This window comes from Accipiter gentilis, chromosome 15 (assembly GCF_929443795.1).
Source record: "Accipiter gentilis chromosome 15, bAccGen1.1, whole genome shotgun sequence".
NCBI classification, from domain to species: Eukaryota; Metazoa; Chordata; class Aves; order Accipitriformes; family Accipitridae; genus Astur; species Astur gentilis.
The window spans coordinates 11,480,769-11,508,147 of NC_064894.1; the positions used below are offsets into that span (position 1 = coordinate 11,480,769).

Below are 27,379 nucleotides of genomic sequence, written 5' to 3' on the forward strand. Positions count from 1 at the left end.
GGAAATGTCACCCCCTGATTTTTTAAGTTAAACTTTGGGGAGTCAGAGAAATTGTCTTGCTTTCAAATAAAATGGTATGTCTCCATATCTAGATGTATTAATGTGTATGTGTTTAGAAAAAAACAACCTCACTGTTTAGAGTAAGTCTAACCAATGCCTAATTGTTTTAGTCCTTGTCCTCAGTAGTGGCATCAAGCCTCAGCATCATGCCAGACTGGAGCTGGTCTTCATTAGAACTTCTGAGCTCTGTACTATAAGTTTTTATTAATAAAATTTTTGCTGTTTCAAACTTAGTCAGCTAGACCATGATTCCAAAGCAGGATTAATTATTGGTAAGACATAGTTACAAATGCTTGTTTAACCTGTTCTCAGAGTTTCCAGTAGGAAATATTCAAAAAAAATCCCTGGATAATACCTTGTAGCTCAGTTATCTTTGCCTTCAAACTTTTTTTTCCCTCTCTTGCAGTTTTAACTTGAACTCTAATCTCTTGTTGCAATTTAAGACTACTGTGATTTATCTTATCCCATGTAGACATGGAAAGTAGCATATTCCTTTTCTGTTGGAAGCACCTCTTAGATTTTCAAGGCTATTTTCAGTCTTTCTGCTGTTTTTATTTTTGTGACCAGAGTTTTTGCAGTCCTTGTTTTTAATTTTTTGCTTGATTCTCCCCCCCCCCCCCCCCCTTTCCTTTTTGCTTTGTTACTATATCCTCAGAATCTATGTGGTTTTGAAGTGCTTCCTTGCAGGGAAGGTAACAATCTTTTAAGAATTTGGTAAGAAGGTCACAAACCATGCAAGACTTAGGATTTAAGTACTTTTCCTGTAAAACACACTATTTATCCTTCTGATTACAAATAGTCCAGAGAAGAGTAATAGTTCTCCAAAGCATAACAAATTAAGGTAGTTAAGAAGATGACAAAATGTAGATGGAGGGATTAAAATTAATAAAACTTCAGAATCTTGACAAAAGCTCACCTCTGTAAGGTGCTGCATATGATATTAAGCAGAATGCTTGATTTTAGTTACTGTGGGTAAGAATAAAAGCTTTCTGTTCAGCGAATAGATACCTGGTTTCATAGTTACCCTCATGCATAATTTTTCCTGGGTTAAAGTTACTTGATGCTTTTACTGAAGTTAAGAAAACCCCTCCTATCGGCAAACTACCATTTCTCTAATAAATACTGGTAGCCAAAAGTTAACACTTACAGGGTGTGAAGCGTAGTTACAGTTAGTTTTCCTCTGTAATATCCTTGGTTCTTATTGCCCATTCAAAGACTGAGAGGCATTCTGTTTTACACAGTACTTCAGCCATTTTAAAAAAAAAAGTCTGAATACCTTACTGTAGATTTCAATTTACCATAGTAGTTGGTTATAAACAATAGCTGCACATCTATGCTAGCGTAACTAAACATATTGGGTACTTTCTGTACTGGCACTCCTGTACATACACTCCTGCTTTTACCTTTTCCCACAAATCCAAACCTGATTCCCCAGTTTTGAATAATGTATGTCAATAATATCTAAGTTTCTTTCTAAAACTATGATAATTGAAGATTAACTGTTTAAAAAAACCCATGAAATACTGACTATGGAAAACATCTTCCTTATTGTGCAGGACTGTACAAGGAATATATATATTTGTTAATGTTCAGTAAGGCATCTCATTTTATCAAAATATCTACGTTGTGTGTCTCAGTTTCTTGATAAGGAAGTTACATATCTGTTTGAATGTTCAGTCCATTTTCTATCTCTCTCAATTTTTTTAATTTATTATTTTGTTAGAGAATGAATACCTCATAAACCACAGATCTTGAGGGAAGGCAGCAAAAAAAAAAAAAAAAAAGGTGCTCTTCTGGGGAATCTTTGCTTCCATTGTGACTTAGAATCAGGGAATTTTATCTGGCCTTTTCCATTTACTCTGCCATTTAAATGTCATAATATTGTTTTACTCTAGGCTTTATGCAGACATACTGTATATTGTAGGTGGTTTCTACATAAGACTTCCCTAAATTAAGCATCAAACTGAAACCGTTAGGAGACATCAACACATTGTTTCTTCGTTGTGATCTATTACCTAAACTGACACACAAGCCAAAGAAACTATTTCAAATTCATGTATGTATGGAGCATAACTTCAAGAAATAGTGCTCCAGGCATTGATTTATATCTATCAAAATTTTTTTCTTAGCATTGCTTTTAGAGGCCTCCATATAAATCCTTGAGTAGTTACAGTACAGTGTGTATAATTATTTAGTTTTCATGAGGGAAATTAACATGACATTCTTAGGCCATCAGCTTCTTTAAAACGATGTACAACAACTTGCAAATTTAAATTTAAATAACAGGTAAGCAGTATGACTTGAAACTATTTTTTGCAACAGTATTCCCCATTTTATTAGGTCTGTGCTTTTGCATATGTTAAGAACTTAATGTCTTGCATTTAAGAATCCTGCAGGTGGTTTTCTGAGGTGTGGAATATTTTTTTTTCTATTTGTCTTTCCAAATATGCATTAAAGACAACTCCATGGTATTATTTCTGGGATCTTTCATCTCTGAGGGTAAACTGCACTGCTTTCATTTGGGAAGAGTTAATCTAATAACACCTAGTACTTGGCAGAACAAAGACATCCAGCAAGAAGGTGTATGTAACATCAGAAAGGCAATGGAGCTTTATAAAAATATTTTCTGAGAAGAGGTCTGATCCAATAGGAAATTGGACTAAACTTGCAAAAGCGTGTGCCTGTAGTTTTTGGTAAGAATAGTTTGATGAAATTTCTTCTCCATCTTCTCTTCTGAAACTGTTACGCAGTCTTCTGGTATGTAATATTTCTGGCTTCATCATTCCCTGTATGAAGCTAAAGTAAACTAATCTTTCATCAGAGAATCAGGAAAATCCTGTGCTAGCTAATGTAGTTCTCACTTGATTATTTTGTTAATTATTCTGACCTAGTCACACAATTCTTTGTCCTTATAGGGACTCCTGTAACATGGACAACTTCTGCCAGCACTCCATCTGGCTTCAGATACTGACTCCTAGTGTTCATTCTCTCCTAACTGCTGGACAGATGCATTTGTTGCTTTGAGAAGCTCAACTGCATGGAGTAGAACTCTTTAGGATTTCTTTATGATAAAGACCAGTCTTTGTTTTGTAATTCTTTGTTGTCTTTTGGGTTGAATATAGCAGTTATCTTACGAGTTTTAATTTGAGCTGATAGCAAAAATGGTTGTTCCTTTCTCAGTCTCCTGTATATCATAAAGAACAGAATTTGGTAGAACTCATTCTGTCTTCTGTTACTCAAAATGATGGAGAGAATTTATTCTGGTGAATAGATAAGTCCTGTCTGATATTTATGTGTCTAATACACTGAATATTGTTTTGATGAATCAGTAAAGTATATTCGGTGATCAGACATTAAATCAAATTATGAGTAAGGAGTTCCTCAGTCTTGTCTTGTGATTCCTACTTGTCTCAGGAGCTTGTGATAATACACTGTTTTGTAACAGAATGAACACAAGGATGAGGACAAGAAGAGATTAAATGTTCAGAATCACAAAAGACATAATCTGAACTTCATTTTTACTTTAATCGTTGGTGAGTAGCTCTTATGAAGAGAATAGCTGGGATAAAAAGTAACGTCTGATTACGAATCCGTAATAGTGAAGATGATAAAACTTAAATATCCAATTCTACAGACCCGGAATTTGTATAACGTTCTAGTTGAAACGGGCATGGCAATTGAACCCTGCTCTTGGATACCCAGCCAGACTTCATGAACCACATCGGTGTGATGGCAGAAGCTCCGAGTTCTGCTCAAGGTTGCTCATATGTTCAGGAGAAAGTATAAGCTCGGCTCCTCTCCTTCCTCACACGTGGACATGGTGGCAGGACCTTGACTGTGGTATAAGACCACAGTTGGTTATTAGGATCTGTGTGAATTGGGTAGACCTGGCCTTGTTCTTTCACAGGAAGTGTAGATCAGATGGAGGCATCCTTTGGGATGCCAATTTGACTGTGCTGAATAGACAAGCTTAAAATGGCAATTAAGTAACCTTTCTACTGAGGAAGAAGCTTATCAGTTAAGTTCTCATCAGAATTTAAAACGTTTGAAGTATCAGTGGGAGAAGTGCAGCTGATAAAGACAGCTAATACAAAAATGTAATGCAGATGAACTACAGAAATATTTGTAATGTCTCATTTCACTTAACTGAGAGCACGGGTTCAAGTCACCTATATGGCAGGAAATGCGCATGTTTTCATATTAGACACAGTTATTTCTGGCTATCTTCCTATTCTTAATCTGCCCATATGCCAGTCTGATAATTAAAAGAATAGGTAAATCGGATTTCCTGGCAGTGGATAAAAGTTTACTGTAATGAACATCCCACCACATTCCTGAAATGCCTGTTTAATAGCCAACTGCTGAATATTGTTTTTAACTAAACAGACTAAAATATGAAGGTTGGAATGACAACATTAAATTGAGACCTGAATAAAAACCTGAATAGAGAGAAGTGTAGCCTAGGACTATGACAAGTTCACTTCTTATGTAAGGATGCAAGAGAGAAACCAGGTACTACTGTCAAGATCAGAAGGAGCATATTGAATGCAAAATGTTGAAGATTAAAGGCAAGCCTAAAGAAGGATAATTTCTACTACTGTATATGACAAAGCATGAGGCTTAATGAAGTTATTTCCTGGTATTTTAAATAATTTACTTGTTTTAAAACAGTTTATGGGTGTAAGCAGAGACTGTCCATTCATTTTCTGGGTTTTTCTAGTTCTTTGTCTAAAACTAGCTGGGTTTTGAATTTTAAGCAAAATAGTGACTGAAGAATAATGGGAAGAAGAGCACCAAGGTAATTTCTCTTTTGTTTTGTCCCTTTCAATTTAATAATTAGCAGTCTGAGTTCATGCAGTATGTTCAGCATGGCCAGGTGAAAAACATACAAATTGCTTGTGCCTTTTGACTTAACATTTGGGGAGAGAAACATCTCTCTATCAGTTAACAGAAGGTTCTGTGTTTGGTAGTTAACTTTCCAGACTCAGTTGTCTTTTTTCCTTGCTGTTTGTTTTGTGATATTTTCTTGGTAATGGTAGATGACACAATTACTACTCTTGAGGGGTGTAGCAGAGCCCCGCAAGCTTATCTTCTATTTCTACCTCTGTATCTACTGAGGTGGTTTTTTTCAAACCTTCCTCCAATGTAGACTCTGCTTTAGAAAGCTAAATGTATTTTTTTGACAGCGTACTTAAATCTGTCTTGGTTTTGTATGTGTAAATTGGGGCAGTGGTTACTTCCCTGCTATTCAAAGTTAACATGCATTAGAAGACAAACCTGGATATTTTTGTTGTTGTTATCTGCCTAGTGAAGTAGAAATAGTTGGATCAGAGGCATGGTTAACTTTTTATGCTTGTGTGCTGAAGACTCAGAGTGCTAATGTCCTTACAAATGGAATTGTAACAATAATTTAAAAAAATCTTCAAAAAGTTAATCTTAAGAGTGAGTTTCTTTATGTTGTTGATCATCATTACACGGATTCTTCCTGCAATTAGTCTTAACTCTCTTTAGCAGAGATGTGCAGCCATGAGAGTCTGAGCTACAGTCAAGTTGTAAAGAACCATCAAGGTCATTAACACCTTAGGTGGTGTAAATAAATGTAGGGAAAGGACGGGGGGAGTTCAAATAATCAATGCACTCTTGCATTTTCAGAAGCATTGAAATCTGTTTAGTCATTACATATTCATGTAACTAAAGCTGCTGTGAGATTTATTTAAAAAAAAAAAAAAAAAAAAAATCCATGAAAGAGACCTAAGTAGATGTGCTTGTTTGAGGAGACTCTTTAGGCAAGAGTCAAAAAGTAGCTAATGATAATTTTTGTTAACTTTCTATCTTTCCTCAACTTTTGTGTTTTGTAATTTTCATGGAATGAAATTCAAGAAACTTATTTTGGATAATAAACTATTATATATAGTATATATATGCACTACGTAAACTACTGTATAGATGTACAAATGTGTAGGGATTGAACATACTGAGAAAATGCCTCATTCATTGCAGGCATTTTGTTGATCACCTTTACTAGATTTCAAATGTATCCTAATTCTTTCTATTAAATAAAAATTCATTAGAAGTTACTATCAGTTCTTTAACAGTTACCTTTTCTCTGTGTGTGTGTGTATTTCTCTGAACTTAATGCTGTCTCTGAAAATCTTCAGGAGGATAGCTTTCCTTCAGTATGAATATATGCATGAGTTACTAAGCAAGATAAACGTATAAGACTTGTTTTCTTGCTGTTTCTGTGCATCTCCTTTTCCCTTTCTGGTGAGGCTGGAGCATAAAACCTAGATTTGTATCTTTATATTTTTGCAGTTTTGCCACAAGAAAACTGTGCAGTTATAATTCAGTTTATTCTTTGTGTTGTGGTTTGATGGACAACATTTCAGATTTACATGGTTGTTCTGAAAACTCAGACTGAATAAAAAAAATGAAGAGGATGGTGAGAGGAGGTTGTTTATTTAAAAAAAAGAGGGGGCTTGTACATGGGTAGAATTTGCAACACTGTTTTGCAGATTACCTTTAACACTGTTCAGGAAACTAGTACTAGAAAATATTTGAGCTAGTGTTTTTTTTTGTTTGTTTAGGTAACACCTAAACACGTTAATTCTTAATAAGTGATGGTTATCTGTACCAGAGAGTGCATACCTATGTATCTAGGTACTGAAGATATCAGTAATAAAAATCAGTGCCATCATGTAGGTGGTACTTCACTCTGAGTATAGAACAGAACGTGGGCTTTTTTCCCATGGAAGGAGAAACACTGTAATAGAGATGAGTATAAAAACATACATGCTCGTACACTATAACAAAACTACTTTTATTGTTCTCAGTATCTCTCTTCAGCAGACGAACAAGAGAGTGGTTGAAAGAACAGTTTTCAGGTAATGTAACATAACCAGAGAAGATACGTGTGAACCAAAATAGTGGGTGCCTATACATTGCCACTCTGGGTCAGACAAGAAGTTCAGTTTGAAAGTGATCTTCTGATCATCCCTGCTTACCACACTTTGTTTTACATTGTGGAGCACCTTTGCAGTGTGGAAATTCAATGTATTTTGGGTGAAACTAAACCACAAGCTGTGCTTCAGAAGCAGTTGCAGGCAGTCTTTTTTAGCCACTAATAGGTATCCAGTTAATGGAACCACCTGAAAGCTAGTTTGAAATAAGATCTCCTGTGGTGGATACACTGGAGACTTGGGTTCTCAGCACCAGCTTTTCTGCTGTGTGGATCTGCTTCTTATGCAGTACATTACACTGAAGCGCTGTAGTCATTGTGAGCTTTTTGTGGACCAGCACTTAATTGCAAACTCAAATTTTGGTTTTGAACTTCATCTCTGAATCAATCAGTCTTGACTTTGTGAGTATTTCTTGGACTCACTAATTCAGTACTCACTAATCTTGACTTGACTTTTGTTTGCTTTCAACTGCAGAATAGAGAAGCCAATGGTGTTAGGATGGGGGTGTAAAGTGTAAAAGCAGCTGGAGTTTTCTGTTTGAAGGAAAGGGAAAAAACAGTGAAGAAGATTGGAACTGCAGCCTATCAGTGGAGGAGTAGTAATAGGAAAAAAAATTGGATAGCTCTGCATCGTGCCTGCAGAAATTGAGAATGAAAACAATTGCTTAAATACAATCTTGTAGTAAATGATGGAATTAAGAGTCTGGCTTCAGTCCTCTCTTCTGGGCACAAGTCAATATCTCCACTAGAATTAAAGCAATATCAGCTGACTCTTCAGCCAAAGGCATCTTGGCTTTCTAGAGCTATACTTTGCGTAACAACTTTATTGTGAAACAATTCAGAAAGCACATTCAAAGTAAAAATAACACATCAACAACTTAAAATCTTGAATGGTTTTAAAACCTAAAATTGAGTAAAAATTGGGATTGATGTTATTTGATCATAACCATAATTTAAATAGTACTTGTACACTAAAGAAGATAATCAGATTTGATTGTCATCCTTAGTTTTGTAAATGCCATCTCGTGTTCTGTACCTGCTAAAGTTTTGCTGTTCAGTTCTGGATTGTGTTGTATTATGATAACAAACATGTAAGAGCTAATACTCTCGCAGCACTTGTCTACCTGCAAAATCAAGGTAACAGTGCTAAGCCTTGGTAAACAAATACTAAATTAGTTAACTGGTACCAGTTTTAATTTGCCTAATTAAACTGCTTTGGAAATTAATTAGAATTACAGTGCTGTGTTGGCTTGTCCTAAAATCACCTCTCTGTGCACAGGTCTAAATAAATAGAAACTGATTTTGTTGACTTACATTGATATGACCTGATTCTTTATTTTGTTGTATCTGTGAGGGCAGCAGTATTTCAGATGGTGCTGTTCTGTCTGATGCTTGTAATGGACAGGTTTGAAATATCCATGCTTTTCTATGTAAGTTCTGTTCTAGTCTAAAAATCAGTTTACCTGTAGAGCATCCCAACTAAAAAAAAAAAAAAACAACAAAATGAAAACAGGTCATTTATATTTGAGGTTCTTTGTTGGAGGCAAAGGTGAAAGGGAAATAAAGATAGATTATGATTATGGTGATAGGCAGAAATGCTTTGATCAGAGGGTTGTTATACCACAGAGAAAGGAATAGATACTCTTGCTGTCCCTGCACCACCACACCCCCCCCTTGCTTTTTAAAGTGGGAAGGCGGTATGATGGGGTTCATACTCTATGTAAACATTTAGCTTACTCTTCTAAATGCTTTAAAAATCCTCTGTCATGGTATTTGTGTCTTAAATAGTGAAGTCTCATGGGAAATCTGAGGTAGACCTGGTTTAAATTAGACATTGTATTAGTAAGGTTTTTTTTAACATGCAGAACTAGTTCAAGAACTATTCAAGTTTTTACTTGAATATTCTATTCGATTGACATCTTAGTTGGGTATTCTCTTCCCATACAATGTGGACATAAATGCTGGTTGCATCCCAACTACTCCTTAGCTGCCTTTAGCCTCCTCCAGTTAAAGTGCCTTTCATGGGAACCTTAACCTAACAACCTTTTTTAAAAAAAAGTTGCAGCAGTTATCAAAAGACTCCTGCTTTTTATGTGATGAAAGGCTTGTCCCATCTTCTGGTAAAATGCTGAACAACAAGAAGGAGAGAAAGCGGATCACAAAAAGAAGGTGGTCTTCAGCTGTAGGAGCTGTAGATCGTCGAGGCTGAGAATAATGGCGTTTCGTCACCTGTAAAGATTGTTTTGGTGTCGCTTTAGAATGCAACTTGGCAGTGGGACTTCACAAAGAGATCATCTGGTACTGATACATTGGTACCAAAGCCTCTTGACTCTAGAGATGTCTAAAATAGGATATCTAATAGTATCCCAACTACTTCATTAAAAACAAAACATGTTATAAGGCTATTCTTAACCAGTCAGTCCATTCTCCTCATGGTACAGAAGTCAGGCATCACAGGCAACGTTGCTGCATTCACCTAATCAAGTTCAGATGGTCTGGAAATGCTTCTTGAACCAAATCCTTTTTAGATGCTGTGGGCCTTTGAGGACATGACTGCCCAGTGCATCTTCTTTTGTTCATCAGTCGTGCATACTGTCATCCTAGTCATCTTCTCATTTACAGTGGGTTCTTGAGGCAGGGATGGTTTCAGCATTGCAAACCAGGACTAATGCTCCAGTTTGAAGGGAGAGATCTGTTCACTTACAGGTTTGGTTTTATTTTACCAGTTCAGTTCCATGACTGACTTTTCATTTGATTCTGTAATGATACTGGCACAGGGCTGGAGTTGCACAGAAGAGTCGAGACCAGAAATCTGGCTCAGTTTGAAGGTACAATTTATGATAGTTTACAAAGTAGACTGTTACCAGCTTTCCAGGAATTTGAGCAATGCCATTTTCATGACATGCTCAGTTCTTCAATGGTTGTAGCAGCCAGTGAGATGATGCTTCAGGCTTACAGAGTCTTACTTTGGAAAACACAGCCCTCAAAAATGAACTTCATTTGAATGAGATGAATGCCTAGCTCCAGCCCAAGAATCGGCACATTAGCTATGTTTCCCAGAAAAAAACCCAACCCTTTTTATTCCCCTGTTATTAAGTCAGAAGACATCATCAACATCACGACTCTATACCTAGCTATTTGATTGCAGTTACAGATCAAGTCATCATGTTCCCCATGTTTCATCTCTTTGAATTCAGGGGCTTTGCCATGAGCTAAGCTGTCTTACAATTTGTAGCACTTGATTACTCTCCAGTACCCATGCTCTGTTGCTGTTTTAGGGGCTTGTCACCTCTGCATGCAAGTTGAGAAATTCCTTCTTGCCTATCCTAAAAAGAATAGAGAGCATTTCATCCTGTTATCTTTCTTCCTGGAAAGCAGTGTCTTATACAGTGGACATTCAGTGTTTTTTGACTCTTTTGATAAAGGCATTTTTTTCCTCACCATATTGTTCTATCCCTGATCTGAGGAATTGGTTTATGTGTAATAGCTTTATTTTCATATCGCAGTTTGAAATAGTCTAACCCACTGATCTGTGAAATACTTTTTGTTTATAGGTATCTCCTGTAGATAAGTCAGTAGTGAATCTATCAGTATTAAAAAGCACCAATGGATTCATTTTTCTAAAGAAATGTGTTTGTCTCAGATATCTCAAAGCAACTGTATCGACCTGTATATTCATTAAATGGTTTTTGAAGCTTTTATATTGGATGGCCTACCTGCCAAAATTATACTGAGATCTCAAAATATTTTGGTGACCTTACTATGAGGATGTGTGCACACCTTTAGTGTGGATGTGTCTAGAAGAACTGTGCTTGTGCACAGCTGCCTTGCATGGTTCTGTCTTGGAGTGCTGCGCATCTGAGATGCCTCAGTATTTCTCCTTTAAGACACTGGTCCCGAATGCAAGAGCTTGCAGTGAGCATATTTACTGTGTAGATATAACTGGTGGAGACTTTTCAAGTTTGAGCATAGTTGTGTCTGTGTGTATGTTCCAGTACTGATGAACAATATCTTTTGCAGAAACATGGATACTGCAAGAACTTTACTGGTTTAACAAATATTTCATGGTGCTCTTAAGTCCCCTGGGAAAGGAAAGTTAACAGTAGTTTCAATGCTGTTCAGTTTTCTTTTGAGTAATAGTTAAACATAAGCAATTAGTTGCAACTCCTGCCTACCATACCTAAAAGGTCAACAATGTGAAACATATGAATGGAAAATACTTTTTCAAGGAGAAGCAGATACGTTTTAGTTTTGGAAGTGAAGACTGACTTAAGATTTCAAACACTTGGAATTGGTATTGGGGGGGGATCTTTGATCTTACTAATTGGGCTATTTTTGTAACTGTATAGTAGAAAACTCCTTTGTTGGAGAAGGAACACGGCAGGGAGAATTGGTGTAGGCCTACTAGTGAGACTTAAATCCTTATGTTCAGTTAGTGATTAGCTGCAAGGTATGGAGATAAACGAAAAAGGCAACAAAATGAAATACAGATTCATGAAGGGGAAAAAATATTTTTTACAAGAAATACAGTAAATCTCACTTGTCTGAGCTTCAGTAAAGTTACTTTTGAAGTATCAAAAGCAGAAAGATGGCAGTTCAACAATGAGGAAATGCGTAGGGTGCTGGATATTGGGATACAGTAACCGACATTTCCATTTTAATTTCAGTTGACGTTTTGGTAAGAGTCTTATAGCTTACTTTCAGGACTACATTTCAATTTTGTAATACAGAAGAGAGGATTGTGTTGGTAATAGAAAATTGGGAAGCATCATCTGTTTTCTTCACAGGTCAGTATGGCTGCACTGTCAGTGTTCTTCCCATTCAGCAGCAGTCAGCATAGGAAGACTCTCTCAGTAAGCACGATAAGCATTTTCATATCCTTACAGCTGCAGATTCTGGCTTTCCCTAGTTCCCCTGGCTCATCATTGCTAGCTTTAGTAACTTGGACATTGACCAGCAGGAGGTATCTTAGATTATTATTGTGCATTACATTCTTAAAATACAGTTATGTATGTTTGAAAGGTAGTTCTTGCTCATCTGAAGTATTTATTACACAAGAAATTTGAGGAAGTGAGAGTTGAAATAATTGCAAGCAGATAGTAATATGGAGCTTTTAAAGGTCAGAGTATTAAAGTTAGCACTCTCTTTTTGTGCTGTTCACTAGCTGACAACAGGCAATGTATTTCATGACCTGAAGGAAATAAATAACATACAGCCTTGTAGTTCCCCAGTTTGTATGGAAGAAGAAAACTACATGGGTGATGAATAGCACTTGAGTGGTGGTAACAGTACAAGGTGCTACAAATTCTACTCCCTTTCACTTTTGTTGCGTGTTTTTAAAAGGCAATGTCTGGCAGCGGATCTGAGTTTATTACAAGATCTAATGTAGAAGACAGCCGTTTCCAAAGAACATCTATTTAAATCATTTCAATTTGCATCTCTCGCTCTCCTTGTCTTATAGTCAGATAACAGTATTGCCACAATAAGGTGATTTATTCCTTCAAATAAAAAAAATCCCTGTCTTTCAGGATACTGACTGACCATTTACTTATTTCTGAGATGTGTGTATCTCTGGCATTCCAAGCTAAATTAAGAGAATTGTCTGCTTTTCTCAGTGTGAAAAGTTACATAGGATTTTGACAAGAAACATCTTTTCATGTACTTTTTAGAAAAGGAAAATGAATATTTTGGCAGTTAATATTTTTGAACTAACTCTTTGGCAAGAATAATTATTTGAGATTTTTCCCATAGCAGTCTAGTAAACTCGAAGTCTTAAACAGACAAATTTTAGACATCCAAATATAGAAAGAAATCTCACTAAATCAAGAACAGTGAAAATTTATCAGAACTGTTTGAATGTAACAATATTCATACAAAATTGAATTGAAAATTGAGAATTAAAGCAGGTACAGACTAAACAGAACCAGAGAAGGACCCTGTCTAGTGCAAGGAGAGTAACTTTGGGGCTTGTGTCTAGTCTCGCTGCTTTGCAAATGATGCCCAAGTGAGTTGCTCCAGATAGGGTGCCGTTTCTGCAAGAGAACAAGCTACTGACACTTGTCTTCAGCTGAGCTGGTTAGCAACATACTGAGGTTGCCAAAGAATAGTGAAGTGAATTAGAAAATTAACTTAGAAAACTTCTAAGACAGCAAAGAGGAGAATTTTAGCTTTATGACTGGTGAAGTTCTTGGTAGTTTAATTAGTAGTCATGTTCAATTCATAAATCATGGATTGAATGTATATGACACATCTGTGGCCAGTTCTTAATTTTCATACTGTTCTAGAGGAAATTCCAGTTGCTCATTTCAAAAAGTACATTAAGCAAAGTGGATCTGAGTTGCATGTTTTACAAGTATTAGCATATAGGAGATAAAATTAGGGAACATAGAAGCAGGGTACATGTTCTGCAATGCAGTTATGAAAGTCATTGCTTGTTATTAGCATTGTTCAAAGAAGAAATCAAATAAATCTGCTCATGTTGTCCTACTGATTGAATGCAGTAGTTTAAGGCTCTCAAGACAACATTCTCCTGGAAAGAAATAATTCTGCTTTCTTTGCTTTGTGCTGGCACAAGCACTTGAGTCTACACACTGAACATGTTTGGGGAGTTGATAGGAATTAAAACTTGTTTCTTGCTGATTAAGGATTAGCTCTGGTCATGGATTTTTCTCAAGGTCCTAATAACCCTTACTCCATAAATGTTAGTTAAAAGATGATAAAGAACAAACGTTAGGGAAATGGCTGTGCAGAGTACAAGTGAACTTACTAGTAAGCACAGAATCACAACTTCTTTAAACTGTCAGTAATGCTGAAAAAAAGGAAAGAAAACACTACACTCCTTATGGGAGTTTGATTTAGACTTCTTTTTTATCAATGAAGGTGTAATTCAGTATTTTGGGCTACTGCAACCCATAGGAGTGGTATAAGCTATTTTCCTTATTGGAAGCACTGCATAAAAATCCTTGTTAACTTTACTTTCAGACCTTGTTCTTTAAAGCATATTAAAAACCTTGCACTGCAGAGAGAAATTAAAAAAAAGTTGTTCCTTCTCAGTTTGTGTAAATCTGTGCAAAGCTGTTGTTTCCACCGTGGGGTTACATGTGGAACAATAAAAAAATGAAGGTGTTGCCATACCCTTAAACTGGATGAGACAGAAAGGCAGGGCAGTGAGTTGGGGTCATGTCTACCATATCTATCTTGGTCTGTTGTGGGAGCTGGCCATGGTCTTGGTTTGGGGTTTTTCTTTTTCCCCAGAGTGCTGGAAACTGTAAGCAATAAAGACTGTGATGTTTGCCTATGCAAGAAGCTAGAATTACTGATTTAAATTATCTATATACTGTGCTGCTGCTTCCAGCTACTTCTCAGGTTTTCTGTTTTGAAATCATGATGACACCTCCTAACAAGAGAGGGGCAATGAAGTCACTGAATTCACAGTACTGCCTCAAGGATCTTGATGAGAACTGGTGTTTTGTGGGGAAGGGCATGTTGTATGCCATTTGGAGAGTCAAGTATCTATCATTATATCAGCTAACATCAGAAAAGAAAATCCAAGAGCTAGAAATGGTTTTCTTTTAAATGAAAGCCAAGACTTCCGTGGGCTGTAGGCCCATGGATCAGGCTCCCGGATTAATTTTCTGGCCTGGATCAGCATATCGGGACCTGGTTTTGCATATATTTTTGTGCACATGCATATACAGGAGGATGTTGATGTTCTCTTCAGCACAAAATTAGCTCTGTTCTACTAACTGATACCAGTGTCTTGATAAATACCTCTTTCTGAGATATTCTGTGGTTTGTGTAATCATAAGCCTCTATTTCAAGTCTAGTTCTTCAAGAAAATACAAGCAGTCACAAGATGAATATTTTCACAACCTGCTAATTCTGAAATCAAAACAAGTTTTATTATAAAAGTGCTGTAATAATAGATTTTACATTAAGTTGGAAATTTATCAGGATACCAAAAATCTGGATGGCTTTTGATTTTGACAGTCTACCAAAATTTTTTGTTCAAGTGTGAAGTGTTATGATGTCACAGATTAAATACTAAATAGTCACATGTTAAACTAATGTCTACATTATGTTCTTGCAGTTGCTGCCAGTGTGATGTAAATAATCTAAACTCCTTTAGCTTTTGTGGTGCTAGCACCTATTAAACCTGGAAGATCAATTCCTGTTCTGAACTACTTCCTGGTCACATTGACAGGTGGAAAAATGTCAGTGTTTTTTATTTAAAAATTACAGATGAGTGTTGATTCCAGGCAGTTTGAAGTGAAAGGCTGTGAGCTTGGCTTAGGTGCTTCACTGCTACACTCAGTATTTAACTATGTGTGGACTGGAATAAAGACAGCGTCATAACTTAAAATGTGTCACTGAACACCCTATGGTAGCACACCTTGCTTGATAATTATTTTTATAATTATGTAATATTATTTAGCTTAGCTATTTAGATAATGTGTTGTTTCGATGGGTTTGTGTTTTTTTAAGACTATAGGTGTTAACCATCATATTCTGTGGTTGGTGTCTGTGGGTTTACACACAGTGAATGTGAAGACTTGCCTCTCTTTTTTTGTTGGGATTTAGATTACCTTACTTTCTGCCACGCTGCAGGGAAACACAACAGTCTTATCTGAGAAAGGAGGAGCATTTGTGTAGCTACTCTAATACGAAGCATGATGTTTTGTTTGCATTCATTTAACAGTTTGGCAATAATTCCCGTGCATACTAAGTAGCATGACTCCAGAACATAACAAATTTGATAGGAGACCATGAGAGAGGTTATAACTTGTAAATTCTCTTATACTATTATAAATGCTTTATTCTTATTATCCCCACCACCAAAAAATACCTCAAATTGTCTCCTTCATCCACCAAAAAAGTACATGCCTTTTCAAATTATATAAATTATTCCCTGTTTGGTTTGTCTTATTCCAGTACTGCTGGAACACACCATAGAGTATACATTTTGCTATATAAAATTTTCAGATGCCATGAAGCTGGGTTTTGAACTTTACTCACATGGAATGCTAGCCAAAAATGTTCACCATGTATGTTAGCTCATGTGGTTGTCTTTGGTTTTTCAGAGTAATTGATACTTTGGAATTTAGAAAAGGAGTAGTTTTCTTACAGAGGAACCATAAGACTCAAGTAAGTCTTCTTGAGTTGTTACAGAAATACTTTACAGATAACACACCTTAAAGCTGCCATCTCTGAAACTATGTTAATTTCTTAAATTTACTTATACTCCCTTTGGTTATGTAGCTTATTTGTCCAATTTGTTTTTTCAGGTGACAAAAAAAAAGTTTGGTTTGAGAACAACAAAATTATCCTAGTACCACAGCAAGAATAATGTAACTGAAAGGAGATTTATCATAATATGATAGCCTGTGTATGTATTTGCACATATGTAAATTACATATATATTTATTTAAGACAGAGAAACTTCTTTATCCTTGAAGTGTTGCTAGAGGTTATGCCTCTGCCCCATCCAGTTCAGTATTTGGGTATGTGAAGGAGACTTCTCCGACTCTGGTTTTTCTGAGATTTGTCAAGACGAAGTGTTCCAGAGTCATTGCTGCAATACCTTAATTCCTTTGCTCAGACTGCTACATCTTCCATTGTCACTACTGGCAGTCTTTGTTGACGTTCAGTTCTTGCATTTTCCACTAACAAGCCTCACGTAGATGGGCTTTCTACCCAGGGGTGGAATCCTTGACCACACACTCAGAGTTGCAGCATGCTGCCTGGTGACACTGTATATGTGCAAACTGTTATTGAATACCTGTTTGATGTAAGTGCTCTTTGTGTATGAGTCTCGTGGCTAACTGCCTTCAGTTTTCAGGTAGTCTCCAGTTCAAAATGTTTCTTGTTCTGAATGATCCCTCACAATCTTCCTACAGACCCATTATGGCTACACATTATTCCTGACATAGCATATTAAACCACGTTACCATGATAGACCTAATCTACCATGCTGCAGTCCATACTTGGGGGTTGTTGACATTCTGAGGCATTTAGCAGAGTTTAGTAAGCAACGTCAGCTTCTTTTCTCCTGATCTTGTCTTTAGGATGTCTTTGTTCTGGATCAAGTTGTGGTATATGTCTTCTTCCCTGCAGTCCCTTTAATCCCAAGCAGCCAACTCTAAACCAGTCCAGAGTAGTCAGTGGAACCTGATTTGACTGAAGTAGTTATGGTGTCAGGCTCATTAGGGCATACAGCATCTCTCTGCATCTTCCTCTATGTAATGATACCAAACTCAGGATCCCCAATTCATTTTCATTTGCTCATAATGTATCTAATGATACAAGCTGTGAATGGTTCTGGTCATTAGAGCATTACTGCCTTCTTCACGGGGGAGAATCTTAAGCCAGGGAAAAGGTGCTTCAATCATGTGGATAGTTGATATGGGAGACCTTCACCGATTTTCTTGTTATGCCCTTTCTTGACTGTAGCATTCACTTTCTTTTGAAATTTCTGTTGGTGCCAACAGAATTATAGCCATCCTTTACCAGCTTGCCCTGTTTTCTTGAATCAGCCCCTTTGATGGTTCCTGTGAAAGCAGCTGCTCTTTTGGATCAGTCAGTTATTGGCAGGTACTGGAGGAGTGGGTAGTGGGGTTCTGCCAACCAAAGGGGAGCCCTGACTTTGTGGAGTGTGCTCCACATGAACATGAAGTGGCAGAGAAGTGCTATCACTCCTGAACTTGGCTATTTGCATTGGAGCTCAGTCATCACTTAGCTACCTCTGCCGCTGCAGACGTTGTTGTCGTGGAAGGTGTTCTTGCAGCCACTCTGTGTGCAGCTCCTAAAGGCTTATCTCCAGATAACTTGATTTTATCAAGCTCGTTGCTTGGACTTTTCTCCTGTGTGGATGTGCTTGAGGGAGGTCACTGAAATAGAGGTTTTGCTAGTTACTGGAGTGGTTTGAGAGGTGCTGCTTACCTGTGTGACTACTGGTTTTAGTTTAGTCCCTTGGGCTGAGCAGGGAATGGAAGTGGCAGTCCCAGGCATGTTTGAACGTATTTAAGTAAGCTTGCCCTTATCCAGATACCTACAGGGGTGAGAATCTGATTTTAAGAGCTGAAGAAGCATGTAGATGTGGACTGTACATGTGAAACTCTGGTTAATAGTAAATAATGCTTTATTTTAGTATGAAACGTATTTTAACACAGCTTTGGTATTGTAGGGCAAGTTTTAGCAAAGAAGATTGCTCAGTATAACTTTTGAAAGTAAAAAAGCATCCTCCAGTGGCTGTATTGCTACTGCAACATTCATGTAAGGGTTCTGGTAAAGATGGAAAAGGATAAAATGTCTTGTCTGAATATTACTCATGGCTAAATATTTTCTACAGTTTAAATCACAGATATAATACATACTGATTTTTATTGTACAAATTGAGATTATTCCATTTTTTGGAGCATTCTTGACTGTGTAAGCTGCTGCTGAAATAAAATGCTGTTTCAGTCTCACAGAGGAACAAAACTTTGCTGCTGTGCTCTGAATACAGTACTTGGCTTGATTAACAAGCATGTCCTGACTAGGGAGATAAATAACTTAATGAGGCCCAGAGCTGGGGGTAAAATTCTTTCTTTTTATGGTTGTAAGCAGAGCACAACAATGATTCATTAAGCAAAGCAGAATGAATTTGATTTTCTTTGTACAGTGGCAGTGCTGTGTAGTCTGGGGACATCCAGACAAGGAAACCTGTCATACTGATGAATACTTTTGAAGGGCGTGGTGGGCGTAAGTGCTTAATATAGTTCATGTAATGGCTTGGAAGTGGCTGATCTATATATACAAGATAAAAATAGCACTATTTAATGCTGAAATTAGTGCCACTGTGTTATAGCACAAACTTCCCTGCTTGCTTTATACAGTGTGTTTGCATCTGTACATGCTGCTTTTTAAAGGACAGTAGTGGTAGTAACAGTTCACCAACTTACCAAGTATTTTTTGTTAAGTGGTGGATTCTGAGAATTTGCCGATGTGTTGATTATATCTACTTTTATTTTGGTTTTGGTTAACTACTACTGAACCTCATATTTTCAAAATTAAATTTTACTTGCTCCAATTTGTCCTTATTAATCTGGACGTGGATTGGAGTAGTGTTGGTTGCGCTTTCATACGTTCTGCAAGTGCTTTTGTAGTTCTTCACCAGTCCAATTTTCTGGTGTTAATGACTACATAGTATTTCTGTAAAGTTCCTAATTGTCTGGGAGAATTCCAGCTGGGTTCTGTGATGATGGGCCTGTGCCATCCCTTATGCAGATTGGATGGTGATACTGCCTAGCTGGAGGTTTTATAGCATGCTGACTACCTTTAAGGTCTCTCTTTCCTGCCGCATGAAACTTGAGATCTTCTGATCTGGTTGTTGCAGGTCTTGATGGTCACCTGTCATGCCTTGCTTTATGAATTAGTGTGTCTAAATTGAGGCCTTTAGTTTCTTCTTTAGATTCTAGGTTTTGCTGTCTTTGCAACAGTTGGTGAGAATCCTCTTGATAATTCTTCAGTGATGCTTCTCAGAAGACCAATTGCTTAGTTACATCTCCCCGCTTAAGTCTCCTTCCTCATCCCTTTCTTCTTCCCCGTTCTGCTCAACTTAACATATCCTGAAAGTCTCGAAGTGTTGTCCTGGCTTGTTAGCTAACTTTGAAATGTCCTCCACTTGCCAAAGCTTGCATTAACCTTGTTACTTGCAGTGCTCTTCGGAAGAGGATGCTAGTAAAGGTAGATGGGCCACATTCAAAATGAGATTTACATCACGTCTTTAACAGGTAAACCTAGTGATTCTAGTATTAAAAAGGATTCATGACTTGATATATCAACTTCCTAAATATAAGCTTACCTTACTGGCAGAAGCTATTTGGCAGATTTATGATGGCCAGGCCAGCTCTACCAAGTTTGGACAATCAGTGGGATAAAACTGAATGGTGGTTCATGCAACCTGTTACTGCCTTGGTCTGGTAAGTTAGCTACCACTTGGGGTTTTTAGGCTGTTTTTTCTTCGGCTTTGCTGTTTTACTGCTAGCATCCTTAAACATATCCTCTATGACAGATCAATAACTGAAATCATAGTAAATCTGGTTATGTGAGTATTTGGTCAGAGGGAGACTTTTTACTGGAGTTTCTTGCAAGATTCTTTGAAGCAGACTCCTTTGTTCTGATTATTCTAGTGCATTGATCAAAATTGCCAAATGGTACCAAAATAGATGTCTGCTAACATTGTTAGCTTGTTTATCCAGTCCTCCTGTGTTGCTTCTTTCATGCTTCTGCTGTATTCTACTCTTTCTTGATTTCTCTGCTGTGATCTGTGATGCTTTTTTGCTGCTGTTAGGAGAGCATCATATTGGGTATTACAGTAAAACAGACAATATTCCAGTTGAGCTCAAGGTTCCAGTAGGGAGCACTAGATGCTGCAGAAACATCTGCTACTGCAGCAGGAAGGTACAGTATGTAACTTCTTTTAAGGTGACTGTGTATTGAGAACTCCTTTAAAACAAAATAGGTTTTAATGCAATAGTTTGCCAAAAACTGCATATTTCTTACCTGTTACATCCTTAACTGGGATACCTTTGGTCCATGTTTTGTCTGTGCTATAACCTGGCGGTGGTATTGTGACTGTGAATAACCACATTAAATGGTCTTCTGATTCAGTTTAATATAGTTGACTTTTTTTTTTACTGAGAGTGTATATTTTGGACACCGCCAAATACAAGAATTTTAAGTATGTTCTTAATAGTGCCACTAGCTAACTCAGTACATATATCTAACATAGCCAGGGCAATGCTGAATTTAACTTATGTTGAACTTAGTAGACTTGAAGACAGGATTAAACCTAGTTTTGTTTTGTCCTTTAATGTGACTGACTTGCCTTTCCTGAAGAATTAATGTTCAGTTTTCTTACTCTAATACATAAAGCCAGAGACAACTTGCTCAAAGTCCGATTTTATCGTTTGATTTGCGTTATATCCCAGACATAGCAAGTTCATTAAAATCATTACCTTTGCATATTAAAAATTAAACAAAATTTTAGTGTTTGCTTGTTAAGATGAGTTGAGAACCACTTTATTCTGGTTTTTGTTCAGGTATGTATTCTACATACATAGGTATGTATGCTACAGGGGGATTCTGTAGCAGAACAGCTTTATTGTCCGGGGGGCTCTGATTTTCCTTACTGGAGCAAACCTTGTCAGAATTGAACCAATATTGTTAAAATTGTTTTAATTACAGCTGACATTAATAAAAAGGGGAACCGTGTCTTTTGCTAAATGGCCTTGACAGTATGAGCTATATAAAAAGCTTTCACGCTGACAAACCTGATTTCCTTCTGTGATGAAATAGCTCGTTCTGCAGATGAGGGAATAGCAGCAGATGGTTTTCTGCCTGACATCAGCCAGACCTTGGACTTCGTCTCCCATAGTGTCCTTATAAATCGTGAAATAGTCCACTTATCCAGACAATATAATGAGATGGCTGAGCTGTGGGTCTCAAAGATTTGTGCTTAGTAGTACAAAGTCCAGATGGCAGCAGGCTACTTGTGGCATCCTACCAAAGCTTGACACTGGAGCAGATACTCTCTAACTTCTTTATTAGTGAACTGGATGAGGGGACAGAGTGTATCCTCAGCACATTTGCAGATGATGCCGAATTGGTGGGAGCAGTCGATACACGGGAGGTCAGGGAGATGTCTGAGAAGGGACCTCAACATCCCGGGGGAATGGGCTGACATGTAGTTCAGCTAAGGTGAACACAAAGCCCTGAGTGTGGGAGAGAGTAGCCCCGTGCACCAATAGAGGGTACCTGGGCAGCAGCTCTACGGACACCAACCCAGCCGTCCTCCTGAACAGCCAGCAGCGTGCCCTTGCGGCAGAGCACCAGCTACACCCTCAGCTGTACTAGCGAGAGTGTGGCCAGCAGGTTGAAGGAGATTAATATCTTTATTAATCCCACAGAACCCATGGGACTGCATCTAGGTACTGGTGGGGGGACATCCCAATAAATGGTAGTCAGGACTCAGAAACAGGTTGCCCACAGAGGCTGTCGAGTCTCTGTCCCTCAGGGTACTCGCAGCTCCCTTGGATGTTACTCCAAAGAACTTACTCTAATGGCCCTGCTTTGAGCAGGGTGTCGGACAACCAAAATTGCTATCTGTTACTCTGAGCTTTCTGTCTGTTATGCCCCCCAAGAAGCAAACAGCAAAATTGATGATCTTAATATGACAGGCTGCAACCTGCCGTAGTGCAGGAATTAGTTTGCAATCCTGTAAGCTACCCCAGGCTTGACAGCAGAGATCCAATGGTGACATGGTTTGGATGTTGACATGCGAACCTGTCATGGTTTAACCCCAGATGGCAACTCAGCCCCACGCAGCCTCTCACTCACCTCCCTCACAGTGGGATGGGGGAGAGAATCTGAAGGGTAGAAGTGAGAAAACTCACGGGATGAGATAAAGACAGTTTAATAGGTAAAGCAAAACCCACGCACACAAGCAAAGCAAACCAAGGAATCCATTCCCCACTTCCCATGGGCAGGCAGGTGTTCAGCCATCTCCAGGACAGCAGGGCTCCAGCACGCCGAACGGGGACTTGGGAAGACAAACACCGTGACTCTGAATGTCCCCCCTTCCTTCTTCTTCCCCAGCTTTATGTGCCGAGCATGACGTCCTATGGTCTGGGATATCCCTGGGTCAGTTGGGGTCGGCTGTCCCAGCTGTGTCCCCTCCAACTCCTTGTGCCCCCCCAGCTCCTCGCTGGTGGGGTGGGGTGAGGAGCAGAACAGCCCTTGGCTCTGGGTAAGCCCTGCTCAGCAGGAACCAAAACATCTCGCCATTACCAACACTATTTCCAGCACAAATCCAAAACAAAGCCCCATGCTAGCTTCTATGAAGATTAACTCTACCCCAACCAAAACCAGCACAGAACCTTACTGTCTACTCCACCTTTATGTGTGTCTGAGTCCGAGTCTCCTGGCCCTGACTGAAATGAACAGAAGCCTTTTGTACTTTGGGTGGTGGTGGTTATTCCATCACTCTGAGTTTTATTTTGAAATCACTGTTTGTAGGTATTTATGTGGCAAGTAGGAAAACAACTTTTTGATTGAGTTTTTGGTGTATAAACAGTGTCTCTAAAATGCGTAGTTCATATTCTTTTCAGGACCATGTGAAAAGTGGTAGCCTGAAGATACCTGTATTGGCAAGGTGGCAAAAGAAAGGAAATGTAAAGCTGTTCCTGAAAGTAGTGAAGTTAAAATAAAAGCTAGTACTTTCAAATTTATTTGCTTTAGAAGCTGAACTGTAGAGGTGAATGTCTAAAAAAAATGAGTTTTCAGTCCCTTAATTATGAATTTCTGAAAAAAAGTAAAGTAAGATGTTCCCAGATATGCTCTTCCGGCTTCTATATTTGGAAAATATGAATTTAAAATTAATCATAGGGTGATATAGTAGGGGGGAGGTGTCAGTCATAACATTTTTGTATGATCAGAGAATGATTGTGTGTGGAGTTTAAGTTCCAGTTGTTAATGTAACAATAAATCTTAAGGAAAAAAGGCATGCTTTGAGAACATGTAATTCATATTAAGGACATAGATGTAATCATTCAGAAGGATAGTCTACTAGTGAGGAATATAGAACTAAAAACTTACATTTGTTCCTGAATTTGGGGGTGGTTTTTTCCTTCTCCTAAACAGACTTTGCTGGAATATGCAGAAAAGTGGAAAACATCAGAAGACCCTCTGCCCCTGTTAGAGGTGTATACAGTGGCTATCCGAAGTTATGTTAAAGCACGACCTTATCTTACCTCTGAGTGTGAAAATGTAGCCTTTGTGCTTGAACGTTTAGCACTGTGAGTATATTTTTCTGTTACTAAAACCAACCTGTATGGTATTAGCTTTTCACTGCGTAAATGGTTTCCCAATCCAGTTCACGGTCTATAGAAATTCTAAATAGGTTGGGAAGCACCTTCCTTCCTCATGGTGAATGCTGTATGGGAGAGAGAACATCTTTGGTTGTTGGAAATGGGGCGGTCTTGAGAAGGACTCCTGATCTAGGCCAAACCAACATCCCTGGCTTGAAACGCTTAGCTACTATTGATCTGCATGCAGTCTGAAAGTGCATCAGTTTACACAGGCTGTTAGAGGGTTGGGCTTGAATGATAAATCCAATGTGTTTTTTTTAAAATTGGTGTTCTTTTAGAGAGTTTGCTTTAACAGTTTTTGCGAGAGTGTCTATGACCACCTTTTCTTTATATGTTCAAAGAAAGCAAACTGTTTTGTGACTTTGGCATTTCAAACAAATAACTATTTGGATATAGAATAAAGAATTGTTGATTGTACATTTTAAAAGCCCCTCAAAAATCGCCTCGAATAATATTCCCATTTGACTTCCAGAAGCTGTATTGAACTGCTACTGTGTCTGCCTCTTGATTTACCTGAAAATAAATGGGAAGAATTTCAGGCTTTTGTACAGGTGAGTCTGATTCATGAAATGAAGACTTAATAGCTTTTAAGAATGGTTTGGAAACCTAGGGATATTAAGTATGTAGCATGTCTGAAGACTTGTTTCCTGGTGGCTAATAAAGATCAAGGCCTTCAGCTGGAGATTCTGTGCAGTAATTGCTGTCAGTCATATAATTTGTCTTGTTCATGTAGCAGCTGTGGAGCATGTAGCATGTTCTTGTCATTTGTTCATGTAGCAGCTGTGGAGAAAAAAAAGTATTTTCAGATACTTGAAAGAAAGCTCATGTTTTAAAAGGTATTTGTCTATTAACAGTGTTAGAAATGAAATAATATCATATAAGTCATTCTTTACTATTTATGGCTGTATATTTGAGACTTCCTATGAATGAAAGATCTGTTGATACTGCAGGATTGTTAGATCTCCCATGGGGCACTACCTGGTTAAGGATTAGAGCTCTGCTTTAAAGAAGGATGTTGAAACAAGTTCTGCTCCTCAGTATTTATCAGAAATATGTAGTGGGAGGTCCTGCCTACAGTTTAAAAAAAAAAAAAAAAAAAGTGGGGGTTATAGAGAAGGAAAGAATAGTGAAAAAGACCAGATACAGTTACCTCAGGATTCTCGGCCTAAATAACATAGGAAGTTGCAAGGCTGATTTTTAGAGTAGCATTTTGACTAGCAACTGCCTGATATAAATCAATTCTGTTTGGTGCCGGGAGGTTCCACAGCCTTCAGAGCAGGTGGAAAAGTAAAAAAAAAATAGAGAGAGGTGAGTCCTTTCTTTTTTTTTAAGGACCAGTGCTGTTTGTGCATTGCTATTTAAGCCGCAGATTTTCGCAGGTACTTAGTTTGCTCCCAAGCATACATCTGCTTCCAGAGTTTATACTAGTATCTAAATGCAGTAGAAACTATTTTAATTGATTTTAAAACTCCATCCTGCCTTCATCATATTTGCATAGAACCATGCAGTGAGGTCTTACACTTTAAATCTTTCATCTTTACAAAAATATTTTTTTCAGTGTCTCCAGTGCAAAAAAATTAAGTTGCTGAAGAGTCTGAAAAGTCTAAGAGTTTAGGCAGCTGGTGCCAGACCAATACGTGGACCAGAGAATTTGCTCATCCATTTTTAAAGGGGAGGCCGATTTCAAAATATAGTTTCAGAAATTTAAGAAGTAGCCCTTTTAATAAATCTCAAGGCAAGTTTGGGGCACTCGGTCATTTTGGTTTCTCAGCCTAAATCTTGGACAACAGAGGCAGAAGTAAAGCCTCTATAGGCTGAATATTAAGATTGTTTTGCTATGCATTTAACTCTTTATCTGGTAAGGGGGGATTTTTTTTTACATAAGGTATAAAGGAGTATAAAAGACATTCTGAATAGCTCTTTTTAACAATACTTTGTTTTGTAAAATATATTCTTCAGGTGGCTCATAAAAACTTGATGGAAAATGGCAGCCGAGAACTGCACATTTTAACTACACTTACACAAGAGAAGGGAGTGTGGAAGAACCCAGTGTTGTGTGGTATTCTTTCCCAGGAACAGTTGGATCCAGATAAAGGTAAAATTTAAAATGATGATTGAGATAAAATATGCCTCATTTTTGTAATACTTTGAAATATTATTATCTTATATGGAAGTCTTCTGTTGAATATGGTTTATGTGATAATTTATAATCTATATAAATAAATACACTTGTAGCATTGTCTGAATTATTAAGACAGTATGTTCCTAAGAATATACAAAGAATTTAATGTTGGTATTTTGCATAAAAGGCAATCATACCTGGAGATCTCTTGCCATTTTCTTCATAAACTGCATGAATGGAGATTACATACAGGCTATTTTACGGTAGGGTAGGTTCAGTACTGATATACAAAGATTATTTGACATAAAACAAAAAATAAAAAACTTTTTTTTTTTTTTAATGAGAATGGCATTTACTCAGTTATGAAATTCAAAGAGGGCCATTACTGAAGATTCATGTAGACCAGAGTTTTGAGAATGGCTAACAGCAGTTCCATGGGGAAGAGTATATGATCAGCAGAGGCTTACAATGATATTTTCGTGATGTATTATTTCCATTGTTAATGATTTGCAGTTCAGAAGTGCTATACTTTTGTTAATAAGTCTTAGCTGATTTTTGATTCTTTGCCTAATTGATTTTAAAATTTGTATGAACCATCACATCTAAGTGTCTATAGCAGAGTTACACAGTTCTCACATCAAGTAAAGTAGTTCCTCTCAAGTAAAGTCTGCCTCCTTTTAGCCTGATGCCTGCTTATTTCATGTGATATTCTCTATTTATTAAAAAGTAAACTATTCTCTGGTCTTTTAATGAATGCATCATAAGACATGATTCGTTAGACTCCTGTCATATCCCAACTTCTCTCTTCTGTAGTGCCTATTCCATACTATCTTCTAGCTTTACTGTCCCATTCCTCATACGGGGGACCAAAGGTTTATTCAGCAGTCAACACGTAGATGTACTGATTTTCTGCCTCATTCCGCATTCCTTTCATAATATTTCCTAACATTAGACTTGCTTCTTGACTGAGCATTGAACCACTGTTTTCTTAAAACTGTGTGGTTTAGTCCTGGTTTCTTTCTTGAGGAGTAGTACCTATTTCAGTGTTAGCATTTTCCCCCTAACACCCAGCCTATTTTTTCTGTATGTAGTTAGGATTGCATTTTTCCCCATGAAAATCACTTTGGGGTTTTAATCAACATTTTAATTTTGTCTGTAACGCCATGTTATGAAGTCCTGTCCTCTTTAGTCTTTTACTGTTGGTATGTTTTTACTACCCTGCTTTTATCAGCATGTTTTGTCACCTTGTTCTCTAGCCCCCTTTTCCAAATATTTATAAAAATGCTGGACAGCAGAGGTCCTGGTACAGATCCTCAGGGAGCCCACTGAGAGTTT

The 27,379-nt window shown here is 37.7% G+C and overlaps 1 protein-coding gene across 1 annotated transcript in view; it reads left to right on the plus strand.

Annotated features, from left to right (window-relative positions):
* ZNF292 (zinc finger protein 292) overlaps nucleotides 1-27,379 on the plus strand; it is a 55,113-nt gene that overhangs the window by 6,134 nt on the left and 21,600 nt on the right. The window contains exons 2-4 of the mRNA XM_049817789.1: nucleotides 23,696-23,850; nucleotides 24,395-24,473; nucleotides 25,882-26,017. Coding sequence (XP_049673746.1) covers nucleotides 23,696-23,850; nucleotides 24,395-24,473; nucleotides 25,882-26,017 — 370 coding nt within the window. The remainder of the gene's footprint in view (nucleotides 1-23,695; nucleotides 23,851-24,394; nucleotides 24,474-25,881; nucleotides 26,018-27,379) is intronic.